This window comes from Acomys russatus, chromosome 4 (assembly GCF_903995435.1).
Source record: "Acomys russatus chromosome 4, mAcoRus1.1, whole genome shotgun sequence".
Lineage (NCBI taxonomy): Eukaryota > Metazoa > Chordata > Mammalia > Rodentia > Muridae > Acomys > Acomys russatus.
In genome coordinates this window covers 2,045,077-2,059,135 of record NC_067140.1, presented here as the reverse complement: position 1 = coordinate 2,059,135, position 14,059 = coordinate 2,045,077, and the positions used below count along the sequence as shown (strand labels likewise).

Here is a 14,059-nt window from a genome sequence, read left to right as displayed (position 1 = left end):
GAAAGTCTTGTAAAGTAAAAACAAACACATCTTCAGGGAAAAATAAAACTGGATTTAAAGAAGGGCTGGTGATGTAACCTAATGGTAAGCCAGTTGCCTAGCTTACACAAGGCTCAGGGTTCCATCCCTAGTACTAAAGAAAGACCAAATAAGCCAATAATTGGACAAAAGAAGACACATTAACAGACTAGGAGGCTGGGCGTGGTGGCACACATCTTTAATCCCAGCACTCGGCGGAAGGGGGGGGGGGTGTGCCGATAGTTGGAGGCCAGCCTGGTCTACAAAGTGAGTCCACGACAGCCAAGGCTACACAGAGAAGCCCTGTCTCGAAAAACAAAACAAAACAACAAACAAAAAGACTAGGAAAGGGTACATGAAAGTGTTGTTGATGTTTCACTCTGAGCAAAGTGATTTTTAAAAGTTCTTTAAATATCTATTTTGTATCTAAAAGTCACAAGCCTGAGAATGCATGTGTGATAACAATGTTTTCTTTAATACAGATGTATGATTATAGTTTGGATATGTGGAGCTTGGGTTGTATGCTGGCGAGTATGATCTTCCGGAAGGAGCCATTTTTCCATGGACATGACAATTATGATCAGGTGATAACATGTTACTCCCATTAAGAATTTTACTGCCCTAGTGTAAAAATGACCAGCTTGATCTACACAGCAAGTTCCAAGACAGTCAGAGCTACATAGAATGAACCTGTCTCAAAAGTGAAAACAAATAAACAAGTAAATTTAAATGTAAAGTACAGTTGCCAAGCCCAGTGGCATAAGAGCTGATATGTGTCTACTTAACTCAGCTAGCTTACTGGTCCTTGGACTAATTTTTGTCAACAGCTAGATTTGCCTTTTGAAATCAGAATCAATCTCAGTCTCTCTCTCTCTCTCTCTCTCTCTCTCTCTCTCTCTCTCTCTCTCTCTCTCACACACACACACACACACACACACACACACACACACACACACACACACACCAGTCTTTTTAGTGTCTTGCTATTGCTCCTTTGTAATGTGAGCATGTAAAATGTCAATAAAACACATGTGTAGCCAGGCGGTGGTGCCACGCACCTTTAATCCCAGCGCTTGGGTGGCAGAAGCAGGCCAATTGCTGTGAGTTTGAGGCTAGCCTGGTCTACAAAGCAGGTCCAGGACAGCCAAGGCTTGAAAAACAAAACAAAACAAACAAAAACCTAGAACACATGTATAGAGGCTGGAGCAACAGCTTAGTTGCTAAGAGGGTTTGCTGCTGTTGCAGATGAGCTGGGTACACTGTAAGCTTTTTTTGTTTGTTTTTAGTTTTGCTTGGTTTTTTAAAGAAATCTTTTTTAATGAGGCAAGAGAGAAGGGGCACTGGTTAAAAGCACTTAGTGATCTTGCAGAAGAACTAGGTTCAGTTTCTAGCATCCACATGGTGACTCCCAACCCTTATCACTCCAGTTCCAGGGGATCTAACTCTCTCTTGGCTTCTGTGGGCTCCAGGCATGCATGTGGTACATAGACATTCATGGAAACAAAACACCTGTACACATAAAAACATCTGTTTTAGAGAAGAGAAAAATATTTTCTCCCATGTGTTGGTTTATATTTAATGCTGATATGGCCATTTTGTCCATATAAATGGAGTTTAGATGTGTGTACCAATAGAAATATAGCTGGTACTTTGAACATTTGCCCCTTGAAATACAAGGAACCAAGAAAACTGGTGATGATGCCAGGAGTTATCAAGGCCTTGTTCCTTTTGGGTACAGAGGATGTTTTGTTTTCTTTTTTGAGACAGGGTTTCGCTATAATCCTGGCTGTCCTGGAACTCAGATACTCCTACTGAGATTAAAGGTGTATGCTGCCGCCATCACCTAGCATATGGACATTTTTATAAAAACTACCTTTAATTAAAGACAGTCATCTGAAGTTTAAAGTCTTCATCTCCGTGTCAAGTACCCTACAGGACTGGGGCTACAGAGTGAGGAAGAGTATCTTCCAATAGCTCATTGTCCGTCTATAGGCAAATCCAGCAATAAAAGCAATTGACTATAGTAATGTACATGCATGACAAGTTCCCAAAGAAGAGACATCCTCATCTGAGTTGTGATAAGGAAAAAAGACCATAGGGGGACAAAAATCCAGGCAAAATAGTTAGCTATTTCTAACAGTTTCTAATTGACTTAGGACCTCTACTACACACCAAAATTTGAATTAAACATTAGGAGGCAACATTTATTTGTAGGGCAAATGGGTTTATTTAGCTCATTATTAGTTACTGATTTGATCATATATAATATGCTTGTGTGGGTTTTGTTTTTCTTCTATATTAGTTGGTGAGGATAGCCAAGGTCCTGGGAACAGAAGACTTATATGACTATATTGACAAGTACAACATTGAATTAGATCCACGTTTCAACGATATCTTGGGCAGGTAAGTCACACACAGAGACGCACACACCAAGGGGGGAAAAATCTGTGTGGTTTTGGCATTTTGGATCCTGGGAATTGTCTTGTTCACTTTGCCAAAAATGCTACGGTCTGGTGCTACCAGATGCTGTCTGAGCACACTTGGTAACATCATATTGAATAACCATCTATCCAAATTCACATAGGAAAATCTTGAGTCTAAAGAGAATAGTAAAATGGTTCCCGTGCAGGGAATTTAAGTAAATGTAGGGTCTAAGTAGAAGAATACAGTTGGATCAAACATCAGAATTTTTCCTGATACAGTTCGTGTCTTCTTAAATGGCAGGACTTTCTAGAGAAGGAAGTAGGCTGGTCTGCTGCCAGCTGCCAGTCAGTGCTGACGGGAAAGAATAGGAAGACACTGGCCACCTCAGAGCAGGAAATAAACTTTCTGATGCAAGGGCATTTATTTGTGTGCCAAGTGGCAGAATTGGCAAGGATGAAGATGGGTGAAGAGCCCTGGCCAGCTAGGCCACCTGCAACCTAACAGTCACCTGAAGTGTGTTTCTTCAAAGGGGAAAACCCAGGTTTCTCCTTGGTGCAACGCTGTCATTTCCAGTTGCCAGCTACTTCTGTCTGTGTAGCACAGTGCTGTACAAGACTGTCCCTTGGATTTTGGCGCTCTTTGCTGTTTGCTACACTTCTGTACCCTATGGTGCATTTCTTATTTCTAATTTTGCCTTATAGACACTCTCGTAAGCGATGGGAACGCTTTGTACACAGTGAAAACCAGCACCTTGTCAGCCCTGAGGCCTTGGATTTTCTGGACAAGCTGCTGCGATATGACCACCAGTCACGGCTCACTGCAAGAGAGGCCATGGAGCACCCTTACTTCTGTGAGTCCACTTGTGAAGTCCTTTACTGCCCAGCACACTGTATGAGGCTGGCGATGATTTATATTGGAAACAAGTTTCTGAGCCAAGTGTAACAGATCAGATCTGGGATTCGGCTCCTGTTAGTCTACCAAGAAATTACTTCACCCGTTATGAGCCTCATTTTCTTAAGATGAGGCACTGACAGCAGTTGCCATGGAAAGAGCGCTGGGAATATAGGCAGTGCCAGAACACTTACCTAGTGTGTGTTAGGCTTTCAGTTTAACCTACAGTTCTACTGAAGAAAAGAAAAAGTACATGATAATGCTTTAATGAAGTGTCATCATCTTCTAGACATGCTGGTTTGTGTGTGCCAACCCTGTGCTTGGGAGACCTAGACAGGATACCACAAGTTCAAGTCAGACTGGGCTACATAGTAACTTCCAAGCCAGGCTGGTTATAAAGTAAGAATCTATCCAAAACAGAAAAAGAAGAAGCTATAGCAGAAATTTTTGTCTTCAGACACTTACCAATTCCCAGTGGCTGGTTTGACCTAGTTGAATAAAATAGGTCTTAATATGTTCTAGCTGTACTAATCATTCATTGGAGAGAGCCAGTGAGGTTTACAAGCCTTACTGTTTGGTTTGTTGTTGTTGTTGTTGTTTGGTTTTTCAAGACAGGGTCTCTCTGTGTAGCCTTGGCTGTCCTGAAGTTGCTTTGTAGACCAGGCTGACCTCGAACTCAAAACGATCCAGCTGCCTCTGCCTCCCGAGTGCTAGGATTAAAGGCGTGCGCCACTACCACCTGGCTAAGCCTTACTGTTACATAAACCCTACTGTTGTATATACAGTTATGGTATGTGGCCAACTGTGCTTTTGTGAGTGAAATGATACTCCCACTCACTTTAGTCTTGCAATGCTATTTATTTGTACTTTTGGATTGTTCCCCGAAGAATAATGCAATGATTTTCCAATTAGTCTGATCGCCTGTTGCCCAGGCTTCTATCACTGAAATTCATAAGCTGATTGGAGTGAAAAGCATATAGTCTGTGGTTATAGCGCTATCCTGCACAGACAAATAGCTTTGGACCACTCAGTCTCCTGCTCTTGACCAATTCACTGATAATAGATTGCTGTCTTGACCAGGTTATATTGGATTGTCTCCCTTAAACATTCATTTAACCATCTTCATTTTTTATTAGCTCTATAATGGATATTTATTCATCATCCTACCATTACATTCACACTTGGTTAACCTCAGTTGTACAGGGCAGGTGATTTTTATGTTCTAGGAGTGATACAGAGTATAAATTAAAGGCAAAGATTGAAGGTAGCTGCTCTTAACTTCTCCCCAGTTAGTTTAGAGCATCAAGCAGTTTAGAGCATCAAGCAGAACAGATCCTAACCTTACTCTCTGTTTTCTAGACACTGTTGTGAAGGACCAGGCTCGCATGAGTTCGTCTAGCATGGCAGGGGGCAGTACACCTGTCAGCAGCGCCAATATGATGTCAGGTTGGTGACTGACTCTAGAAAGAAAAAAGCTACTGTTCTTAGTTTCACTTCCCTCTTTATGCCTGATTTCTTGTATGCCTTTTCTTCTCTGTAAAATGTTGGGTGTGATTACAGGTGAGAACATTGGCATGTTTCTGTGTGGAAACCAGAGGTCATCCTCAGATGAGGTTTTTCACTTTGTTTCATTGTTATTTTATGTGTATGTGTGTTTACCTAAGTGTATGTGTGCACACCCCAAGCCACAGGCTTTCTCCCTGGATCTGTGCCTTCCCCCTCCCTACCCCAGGTTTACATGGGTGCTGGGGATCAGCAGTTGGTCAGTGGGTATATATAATCTGTGCTGCTAAAAGCCCCATGTATACTTTCAGTAACACTGTCTTGTAAGATGTCAACAGTGTCTCCCCTTCAAAATTCTAGTATTCCTACAGAAAATTTCTTGCAGAGACTCTATGAAGAGCAACAAGATATCTGTCTGTCTGTTGTGATTGGTTTTATGAAACAGGTTCTTGTATACCTCAAAAATATTTTTTCAACCCTTTGTATTTTGAACCATATACAGTAATCTCCCATATTCATGATTCCAAAAGTATTATTTGTCTGGAGTCTGTTGAGAGAAAACATATTTATACAACCTTTGTTATGGTTTTTCTTTGTTTATTATAACTAGTCCATGACTGTGCCTAATTTATACCTTAATCTTTATTGTAAGTATATGTATGTAGAAAAACAGACTATACATATATATAGTGTTGGGTACTACTCGCAGCTTCAGGCACTCTGAAGACATACCCCACAGAAGGAGGGGTGGTCCTTGTATTTGCAGAGAGTGTGTATGAGAAACAACTGGCTAATTGAGGGCAAACTGACATGTAATTATGATGGAAATGAAGAAGAAATCAAATGGAAATAAAATTCCTAAGCGTAGTTACCACTTAGAGCCAAGAATGTACCTTTTGTCTACTAAGTGGCCATTGTAGTTTGATAGTTGGTATCAAACTATAGCTATCTAGTAAAAGTATTACAGCTATTTAGTACAAGTAGTGTTGAGTCCCTGTCTTTGTAGCAGCATTTCAAATGCGTGCTCATCACCTGCCTAGCCAGAAGTCACCCTTTGAGAAAGTTGGGTGTGGAGCTTAGCTTCTGGGCAGTGCTGCCCTAGACAGGCTATCAATGGTATCTGTTCACAATTGTCAGTTAATTAGAATTTATAACTTTTAACTTGGATTTGTATAGACTAAACTCTGAAGTGTGCAAAACTGTGGCCAAGAAAGTTATAAAGAATTGTCATTGTGCTTGGCATGGTGGCACACGCCTTTAATCCAGCACTCTGGAGGCAGAGGTTATCAGGATTGCTGTGAGTTTGAGGGCAGTCTGGTCTAGAAAGTCCAGGACAGCCAAGACTACACAGAGAAACCCTGTCTCAAAAAACCAAAACAACAACAAAAAAAAATGTCGTTGTTAACTTTTGGGGAAAATAATACAGCAAATTTGGTAGCTATGATTGGTGTACTTGGTGTCTCTGGTTTACTGACGGCTCTCTTTTTTCAGGGATTACTTCAGTGCCAACCCCTTCACCCCTTGGACCTCTGGCAGGCTCACCAGTGATAGCTGCTGCCAACTCACTTGGGATACCTGTTCCAGCTGCCGCTGGCGCTCAGCAGTAATGACCCCATCTATCTCCTGATGCCTGAGCAGAGGTGGGGGAAGTCCACCCTCTCCTTGATGCAGCTTGCGCCTGGTTGGGAGGGGTGAGAACACTTCAGAAGCACCGCGTCTGAACCGTTGCTTGTGGATTTAGTAGTTGAGTCATAAAAAAAATTATAATAGGCTGATTTTCTTTCTTTTCTTTTTTTTCTTTTTTTTTTTTTTTTTTTTTTTTTTTTTCTCCTTTTTTTTTTTTTTTTAAACTTGGAATTTCATAACTCAGGGGATTCCCTGAAAAAATTATCTGCAGGTGGAATATTTCATGGACAAAATTTTTTCTCCCCTTCCAAATTCAGTTCTATACCACTAAAGAACAGAGATAAACTGGCCTCAGTCCGCTGCTGCATCTGGGCGGAGCTTTTCCCCCTCTTCCCATATTGCTCTCCACATTCTACATCCGGAGTTGTATCTCATGCTCTTCTCCAGAGCTGGTAAACGGAGCTTATCGAGGGAGATGGGGAGGGTGACAGGGAGGACCAGGCCATCGTGAACACGGCTCTGCTGGCCACTTGCTCACCTCTCCAGGACTGCGTCCGTGGCTTAGTCCGGCTCTGGGTGGAGGTGAATCTGTCTTAGTCACATCAAGATGTTAAAAGTCTACCCAACTTGCGAACAGATCCAAAGGCTTCTTTTTGAATGAATCATGTCTTACTGACGACCTAACCCTCAATCAATTTAAGTTGAGTTTAGTTTAGATTTGTGATACTCTCTGTTCCTGGCTCCTGCCTTGGTCTTTCCCTTTTCATCTCCTGACATGCTGTACTTAATAGCTGGTAGGAGACGGAAGGCAAAATCTTTTTCATTTTCCATGACTTGGCCATTTTGAAGACAGTTAGTTACTGAACATAATTTATTGCTTTTAAAAAAAGAAATATCCATATAAATTTCATGCTAGCACTCTGAAGAGCTAACGGGTGATGTGGCCACACTGGGTTCATTTTAAGCTTTGTACCTTTCCCCTTTTTTCAAATGCCATCTGTGAGGAAACCTGCCCTCAGAGTTGTAAGTGTATCTGAGAGGCAGGGCAGAGCCACTATCTCCAGTGAACCAGAATTGGTAGACCTGTAATTGTGGGAAACTATCACTTCTCTTGTTACGGCCCTGCCATCCCTTGCTGTGTGTATATATATAATACTTTGTCCTTCATATGTGAAAGATCCAGTGTTGGAATTCTTTGGTGTAAATAAACGTTTGGTTTTATTTATCAAGGTTAGATTTAAGTTCCCTGTGTAAAGGTCTCGCTGGGTGGGTGTCTCACATTCAAACCTGAGGGGACTACAGCCCATACCATGGAAGCTTCCCAAGGCCCTCACTTTTATACACCCCCTCGTTCGACCCATGGTACTGGGCAGGGCAGAGAGGCCTTAAAAAAGCACCACAAGCCAAAGCGTCTCTGGGGATTAAGGATCCTTTGCCATAAAACTCATTCTGTGTCTCAGCATTGCAGGGATTGGGGATAGGAAAAGTCGCCAGTTTTGTGTGTTTGTATGTGTATAAAGTGGACTTTCCACTGTAATCCAACCACCTAAGTTTATCAGGTGCTTCACTGAGGAAGCCTAGTTTTTTAAGCACAATAGCAAAACATCAGCTCTGTATTTTCTCCTGTTATTTCATTACAGTAGCTGCCTGTGGGGACTAGGAAAAAAAAAATCTTCCAACATATTTTAAGGCCTAAAATCTTAGTTCCCCATTCTCCTACCTTTATAGATTCATAAGCCTTTCTCACCTGGCATCATAGGTAAAATCATAATTGTTTGGGGAGTTGAATTTAAGTAACTTACCTAACTTTGTAACCCATCTTGGCTTTAGTAACTTTTCTCAAGGTGGTGGCTTTAGCGGAAGTAATGATGAAGTAGAGGACGCTGATGCCTTTCCTAACGTTTCTCAGCCGTAGGGAGAGCTAAACAGAAACCTTCTGACTGCAGAGTGATTTTCTTCCTTTTGGCCACTTGCAGTGACTAGTTATTGTACTTGATTCTCGTATGCCCTAGCGTGCCGTGAGGGTTACCATGTTGGAGTTGAGCAGAGCTGAAAGCACCAGGTGTGCCAGAGATGCGGTTTGTGATTATGTCTGCACTGGATCGTGATTTGACCAAGACACTTAGACTGAGGCGGAGAAGAAGGTTGTAGGTCAGGACTCCACACCCTGCTTACAGCTCAGAAATGCAGGTGTGTCTAAGGCTGTGTGGGCAGCTGTAGACAGATGGGCCTCTTCACAGTCACCAGATCTGTGCAAGAGCTGAGGGTGAATGCAGAGGACTCTGAAGTGCCACCTAAGGGCCTTTTAACAGATAGAATTTTAAAAGAAACAAGGAGTCACTGCACAAATGTGGAGAGTTTTAAAAGACCTGAATGGGTCGGGGGCAGGGAGGGTCAGGGTTTGCAGAGTAACAACTTCTGTGTTGTAAATTACCTCATCTGTACACCTTGTATTGGGACACTATTTCTCAGCACTTCTATGTCTGCATTGCTTAGATGGCGGGAAATGGATGCCAATATAAAACAGCTATGTTGGCAGTTAGTCTGAAAGTATTTTTTAACTTTGTTTTGAAGTGTGCCCTTCCCCTCTTTAAGTTTAAAGTCAGAATTCCCCTCTTGGGTTTATTGGTTGTGATTGTATTGTAATTGGTATGACTAAGACATAACTGTGCTGGGAAGAAGTTGTGCCATGAAGGTCTTTAATTTTTTTTTTTTTTTTAAATAAAAACGTTTAAATAAATGAAATGTCCCTGCAGCCTGAGCAATATGCTTCTCCAACCGACACCGTGTTTAATAAAGGATGTCATAGTTTTCGTGTAATTTGAACTTAATTCTGGGTTGGTGGAGATGTTAGGTGGGAGAAACCGATATTGTTAGAGGAACTCTGAAGTCTGAGAGTTTGGACATTGAAGTACAGTGGAAGGGAACATGGTGGTCCTCTTTCGTTTTTGCCCTATTTTTTATTACTAGTCACATCACATAATTTCTGAGTTAGTCTCGTCTGTTATGGGATTAAAGCAAGAATACATTTATGTCAGGTACCTGACTCTTACCTAGTTCCTCTGGGCCGCTGATTATGGAAGGCTAGTCCTTGGTCTTCACTTGTCATCAATTCACAGTGCTTTCTGTCTGAGGCCTTGCTCACCTCTAACGCTGATTTTTTTAGAACTGAGTGGTACTAAATGTAAAAAGTAAAAAAAAAAAAAAAAAAAAAAAGCCTATGAGAACAGCTTGTTTTAGGGGACAGGTTTTTTTTATGAACAGTGTTACAATCCCTGTGGACAGTCAGCCTTGTAGATATCCCAGCTGTTTTGCAGTCTTAAGAGGCCTGGACTATGGATGTGCTGGTGAGCTTGTGGGAGTGTGCTAGGCAGCTTAAATATGTGCCTCCAACAGATAATGACTTCCTCAGCAGTACCTAGAGTAAAGTCTACACAGACTTTGGCTTCTCGCTGGAGAATGCTGGTATCCTAAATGTCTCGTTTGCCTTAAATGTTCCCTGCATTACACTCCAGCTTGTTGGAATTGAGATTACTGGGGACTGAGAAGTTAGGTTTGGATACAAGAACCTATCATGTAATATAATTAAAATTGATGATTTGAGCAAATCTGTCTACAAATTTTTACCAGCAGGTTTTCTGCCCTGCTTAGACATGGGTGTGAGTGAATCTTCACAGTCAGATCCTTGCCTGCCTTCCTGATGGTGTTTCTCCCCTTCCTGTTGTAGGTGGTGTATAGAGGCTGATTTCTAGAACCATTTCTCCCTTCTGTTGTTGTTTTGGTTTTCTGAGACTGAGTTTCTCTGTGTAACAATGTGGTTGCCCTGGAACTCACTTTGTAGGCCAGGCTGGCCTCAAACTAAGAGATCCTCTGCCTCCTCCTGAGTGCTGGGATTAAAAAAGACGTGCACCACACTGCCAACCCTAAAACTATTTCTTGGTTAAGGAAGAAATTATTCAGAAATCTTTGGAATGACAGTCACTTTTTTAACTCAGAAAGGTCTGAAAACTTGAATCCTCATCTACCTATCTGAAGTTTTCTCTCTTTGCTTCTCCTGTAGTCTTTCTTTCTCTCATGCCACTTGAATTTTCGAATTTTCCTTGTGTTGTTTTGTTGATGTAATTGTCAGTTCCTCACACTTTCTTCTGTAAGACTGAAATAAGGGGGCTGGAGTGATGGCTCAGTGGTTAAGAGCACTGCCTGCTCTAACAAAGGTCCTGAGTTCAATTCCCAGCGACTACATGGTGGCTCACAACCATCTATAATGTGGTCTGATGCTTTCTTCTGGCCTGCAGGTATACATGCAGGCAGAGCACTGTATGCATAATAAATAAATCTTATAAGGAAAAAAAAAAGCCAGGTGCTATTGGCACAGGCCTTTAATCCCAACACAGAGAAACCCTGGTGTGTGTGTGTGTTTGTGTTGGGGGTGGGGAGAGATGTAAGGCTGAAGTAAAAAATAGCCAAGTGTAAGTGCCCCCTGAAGTTTTAGGCTGTAGTAGACTTGGATCTGGTGGTGGCTTCTTTTTTTGTTTTCTTTTTGTTTTTTCGAGACAGGGTTTCTCTCTGTAGCCCTGGCTGTCCTCTTTGTAGACCAGGCTGGCCTCGAACTCACAGCGATCTGCCTACCTCTGCCTCCCGAGTGCTGGGATCACACATGTGCACCACCGTACCTAGCTCCATGGTGCCTTCTTATCTATGTAGTTGTATCAGATGTATAAAACCATTTCTAGAAAGACTTAGAGCTCTGAAAAATCTGTGTTTTGAGAAGGTGGCAGCAATATCTTCACTAGAAAGAAAGTTAAGCTAGGCAGGTTTCCACCAGCTCACTCAGCTCTCTAATTTTCCCAAAACCCAGGACTGCCCTTTTTTGTCCCTTCCACGGTTTCCTCTGACTTTCGGTTGTTGACTGTAGTCAGTAGGGATTCCTGACCACAGTGAAGTAACCCTTGCCCTGAGCCCTCCACAAAGGCTCTTCCAGAATGGCCAGTCCATGTCTTACAGGAATGACTGCAGAGATTGAGGGTCTTTCAGTAGGCAGCATTTTTGTCTCAGTGGCTCCTCTAAAGAAAAGGAAGAGAGAAGGGAATAACAGTAGGTTCCTAAAACTGCCCCGTGAGTCTGACTCTCACTGTACATAAAACATTCATAACAGAAACCTGGGAAGTGGGTGTTGAACGTCCAATGAAAAGGCCTAAACCTCTCAGGGAGTCAGTCCAGGCTGACCTTGAACTCTTACCTTCTTGCTTCTACCCGAAGTGCTGGTGTTCACCCCCTCCTCTTCCCCTCTCTCCTGTTCTGTGTACCCATACCTTTCCTTTCCCTGCTCCCCAACAGGGATTCATCCAGCTTCTCTCGTGCTTGACTATCTTCCCAACGTTTATATATTTTAAATACTTACCATATTTTTCTGACCACAAGATGCACCTCTACCCCCAAAAAGTGAGGGGGAAATTAGGATGTGTCTATGGCACGATTGCTGTTTTTACTGTTTTTCTTGTCTTCCTGCTCTAAAAACTGGGTGGGTATTACGGTCAGGTACATCTTATAGTCCAAAAAATACAGTATTTTTGCTGCTTTTTTTTTTTTTTTTTTTTTTTAAAGATAGCGTCTCATTCTATAGCCCAGGTTAGTCTGGAACTTAATATGTAGCACAGACAGACCTTGAGATGACAGTTGTATGCCCTCTACCTGTCCTGGGTGTATTACTGTATGAGATGCCATTCAACAAATTTCATAAACCTGGTCCTATCCTAAACAACTTGGTGCGAGAGATTAGATCCAAGTTGTGTAGAAATGTCAACTAGGAAGTCGAGAATCAAGGTTATACATGTGGAATAATTCCAACTGGTCTGTTTTTTAATTTCCTAGAAAATATTTGAGATTGAAGCTCATTATTGAAGCCCAGCATTCATAAGGCTCTGGATTCTAACAAATAAGTCAAGTGGTTAATTATGTAGGAAAATTAAAGATTTCCAGTGAACATGGCAGACAGGACCAATTTTTGTAGGCACTCACTACTCCAAATACATATAGTGTACAGATAACACAGTTTACTTTAAAAAAATAGAGGGCCCATATTAAAGAAGGGAAATTCTTTCCACTTTTCAAAGGAAGATAGAATTTCCCCTAAAGAACAAGTACATATGCAAGACTAGCCACAGGTAAGCCTCAGGGATAGAGGAAGACAGACCGAACCCCCCCCCCCCCACCACCTTGGGGCCTTTGAAGGTAGAAGCCGAAGCAGTTCCTTGATACTTGAGAGGTTGCCTCTGGGGAAACATCTGGAAGAAAACATAGTATTAGCTATAATCGCCTTTGGAAAACGGGGTTACAATAGCACAGGAAAACCTGCTAGGAAAAAAACCTATAAACTGTTGTGTGGCTTCTCCGTGTTTCCTGAGTGGTGTGTATAGTTTGGCTGTGCTTTCAAGGAGTCCCCGAGCCCTTTCTGCTTCATCCTAAGCGACTGTCTGTCTCTTGCTTTTGCTCCACTTCATAGTCTTGCACCCACAGAACGTTCTAGGGCAGTTGGTCTTGACTAGGTTCAGCCAAGCAGCAGTGCGTCGGGGTAGCCTCGGCCGAGTCAGGTTCACATTTGTTCCAAGTGGTTCCTTCTGAGTCTGAAACTAGCCACCCAGGACGCGTTCTCCGTGGTATACTGCAGAGGCACAGAGGCCAGATGAAGGTGTTGGCCACAAGTCATCAAGCTCATCGTCGGTGAGACATGGATGTATACATCTCATGTTGAGAACTATTGGAAGTAATAAGGGAGAGAAGATGGCACAAGGCAGTGGGGCCGTCAACCATGCAATCTCTGCAGGAGCGTAAAGCCCTTTATATAGCCTGACTACAGCAAAGTGAGCATTGTGAGTGAGCCTAATCATTTGAAGTATACTAAATCATATGTAAGTTGCATCTGTAGTCATCCCTTTGTATCCGTGAAGAATTGGTTCTAGAATACCCCCCCACCCACCCACACCCCTGAACCCAGAATCTACCTAACCTTGAGTTCCTTATGTAAAATGGCATTGTAGGTAATCTCGTACATTTCCCACATACTTGTAAGTTACCTCTGTATAATGTTTAAATACCATGTAAATGTCATTTGGATAATTATTGTACTCTTTTGTTTTTTGAGACAGGGTTTCTCAGTGTAGCCCTAGCTGTCCTGGACTCACTCTGTAGATGAGGCTGGAACTCACAGAGCTCCACCTGCCTCCTGAGTGCATTAAAGACGGGCACCACCAGCACCCGGCAGCTGTACTCTGATTTAGGGGGGAAAATGACAGAAGTTCAATCCAAAGCTAATATTTTTCTTTAAGGAGATTTTTGGTTCTCAATTGAGTGGATACAGAACAATTAGAGAGAACCATTATATCTGTGTTTATCACAGAAATCTTGTGCTTTTTGTTCATTTTTTAAAAGGTTTATTCAGCGAGCATGGGTGACACACACCTTTAATCCCAGCACTTGGGAGGTAGAGGCAGGCGGATCTCTGTGAGTTCAAGGCCAGCCTGGTCTACAAAGTGAGTCTAGGACAGCCAAGGCTACACAGAGAACCCTGTCTTGTGGGGGGGGGGCGTTATTCAGGATG

The 14,059-nt window shown here is 42.4% G+C and overlaps 2 protein-coding genes across 4 annotated transcripts in view; one reads left to right on the top strand and one right to left on the bottom strand.

Moving 5' to 3' along the window:
- Positions 1 to 6,650, top strand: part of Csnk2a1 (casein kinase 2 alpha 1) — a 49,711-nt gene extending 43,061 nt beyond the window's left edge. For all 3 annotated transcript variants that reach the window (XM_051143509.1, XM_051143507.1, XM_051143508.1), the window contains exons 9-13: positions 501 to 602; positions 2,321 to 2,421; positions 3,144 to 3,292; positions 4,693 to 4,779; positions 6,328 to 6,650. In XM_051143509.1, the coding sequence (XP_050999466.1) occupies positions 501 to 602; positions 2,321 to 2,421; positions 3,144 to 3,292; positions 4,693 to 4,779; positions 6,328 to 6,443 (555 nt within the window). In that variant the 3' untranslated portion in view covers positions 6,444 to 6,650. The remainder of the gene's footprint in view (positions 1 to 500; positions 603 to 2,320; positions 2,422 to 3,143; positions 3,293 to 4,692; positions 4,780 to 6,327) is intronic.
- Snph (syntaphilin) overlaps positions 1 to 14,059 on the bottom strand; it is a 714,025-nt gene that overhangs the window by 655,035 nt on the left and 44,931 nt on the right. The window lies entirely within an intron of this gene.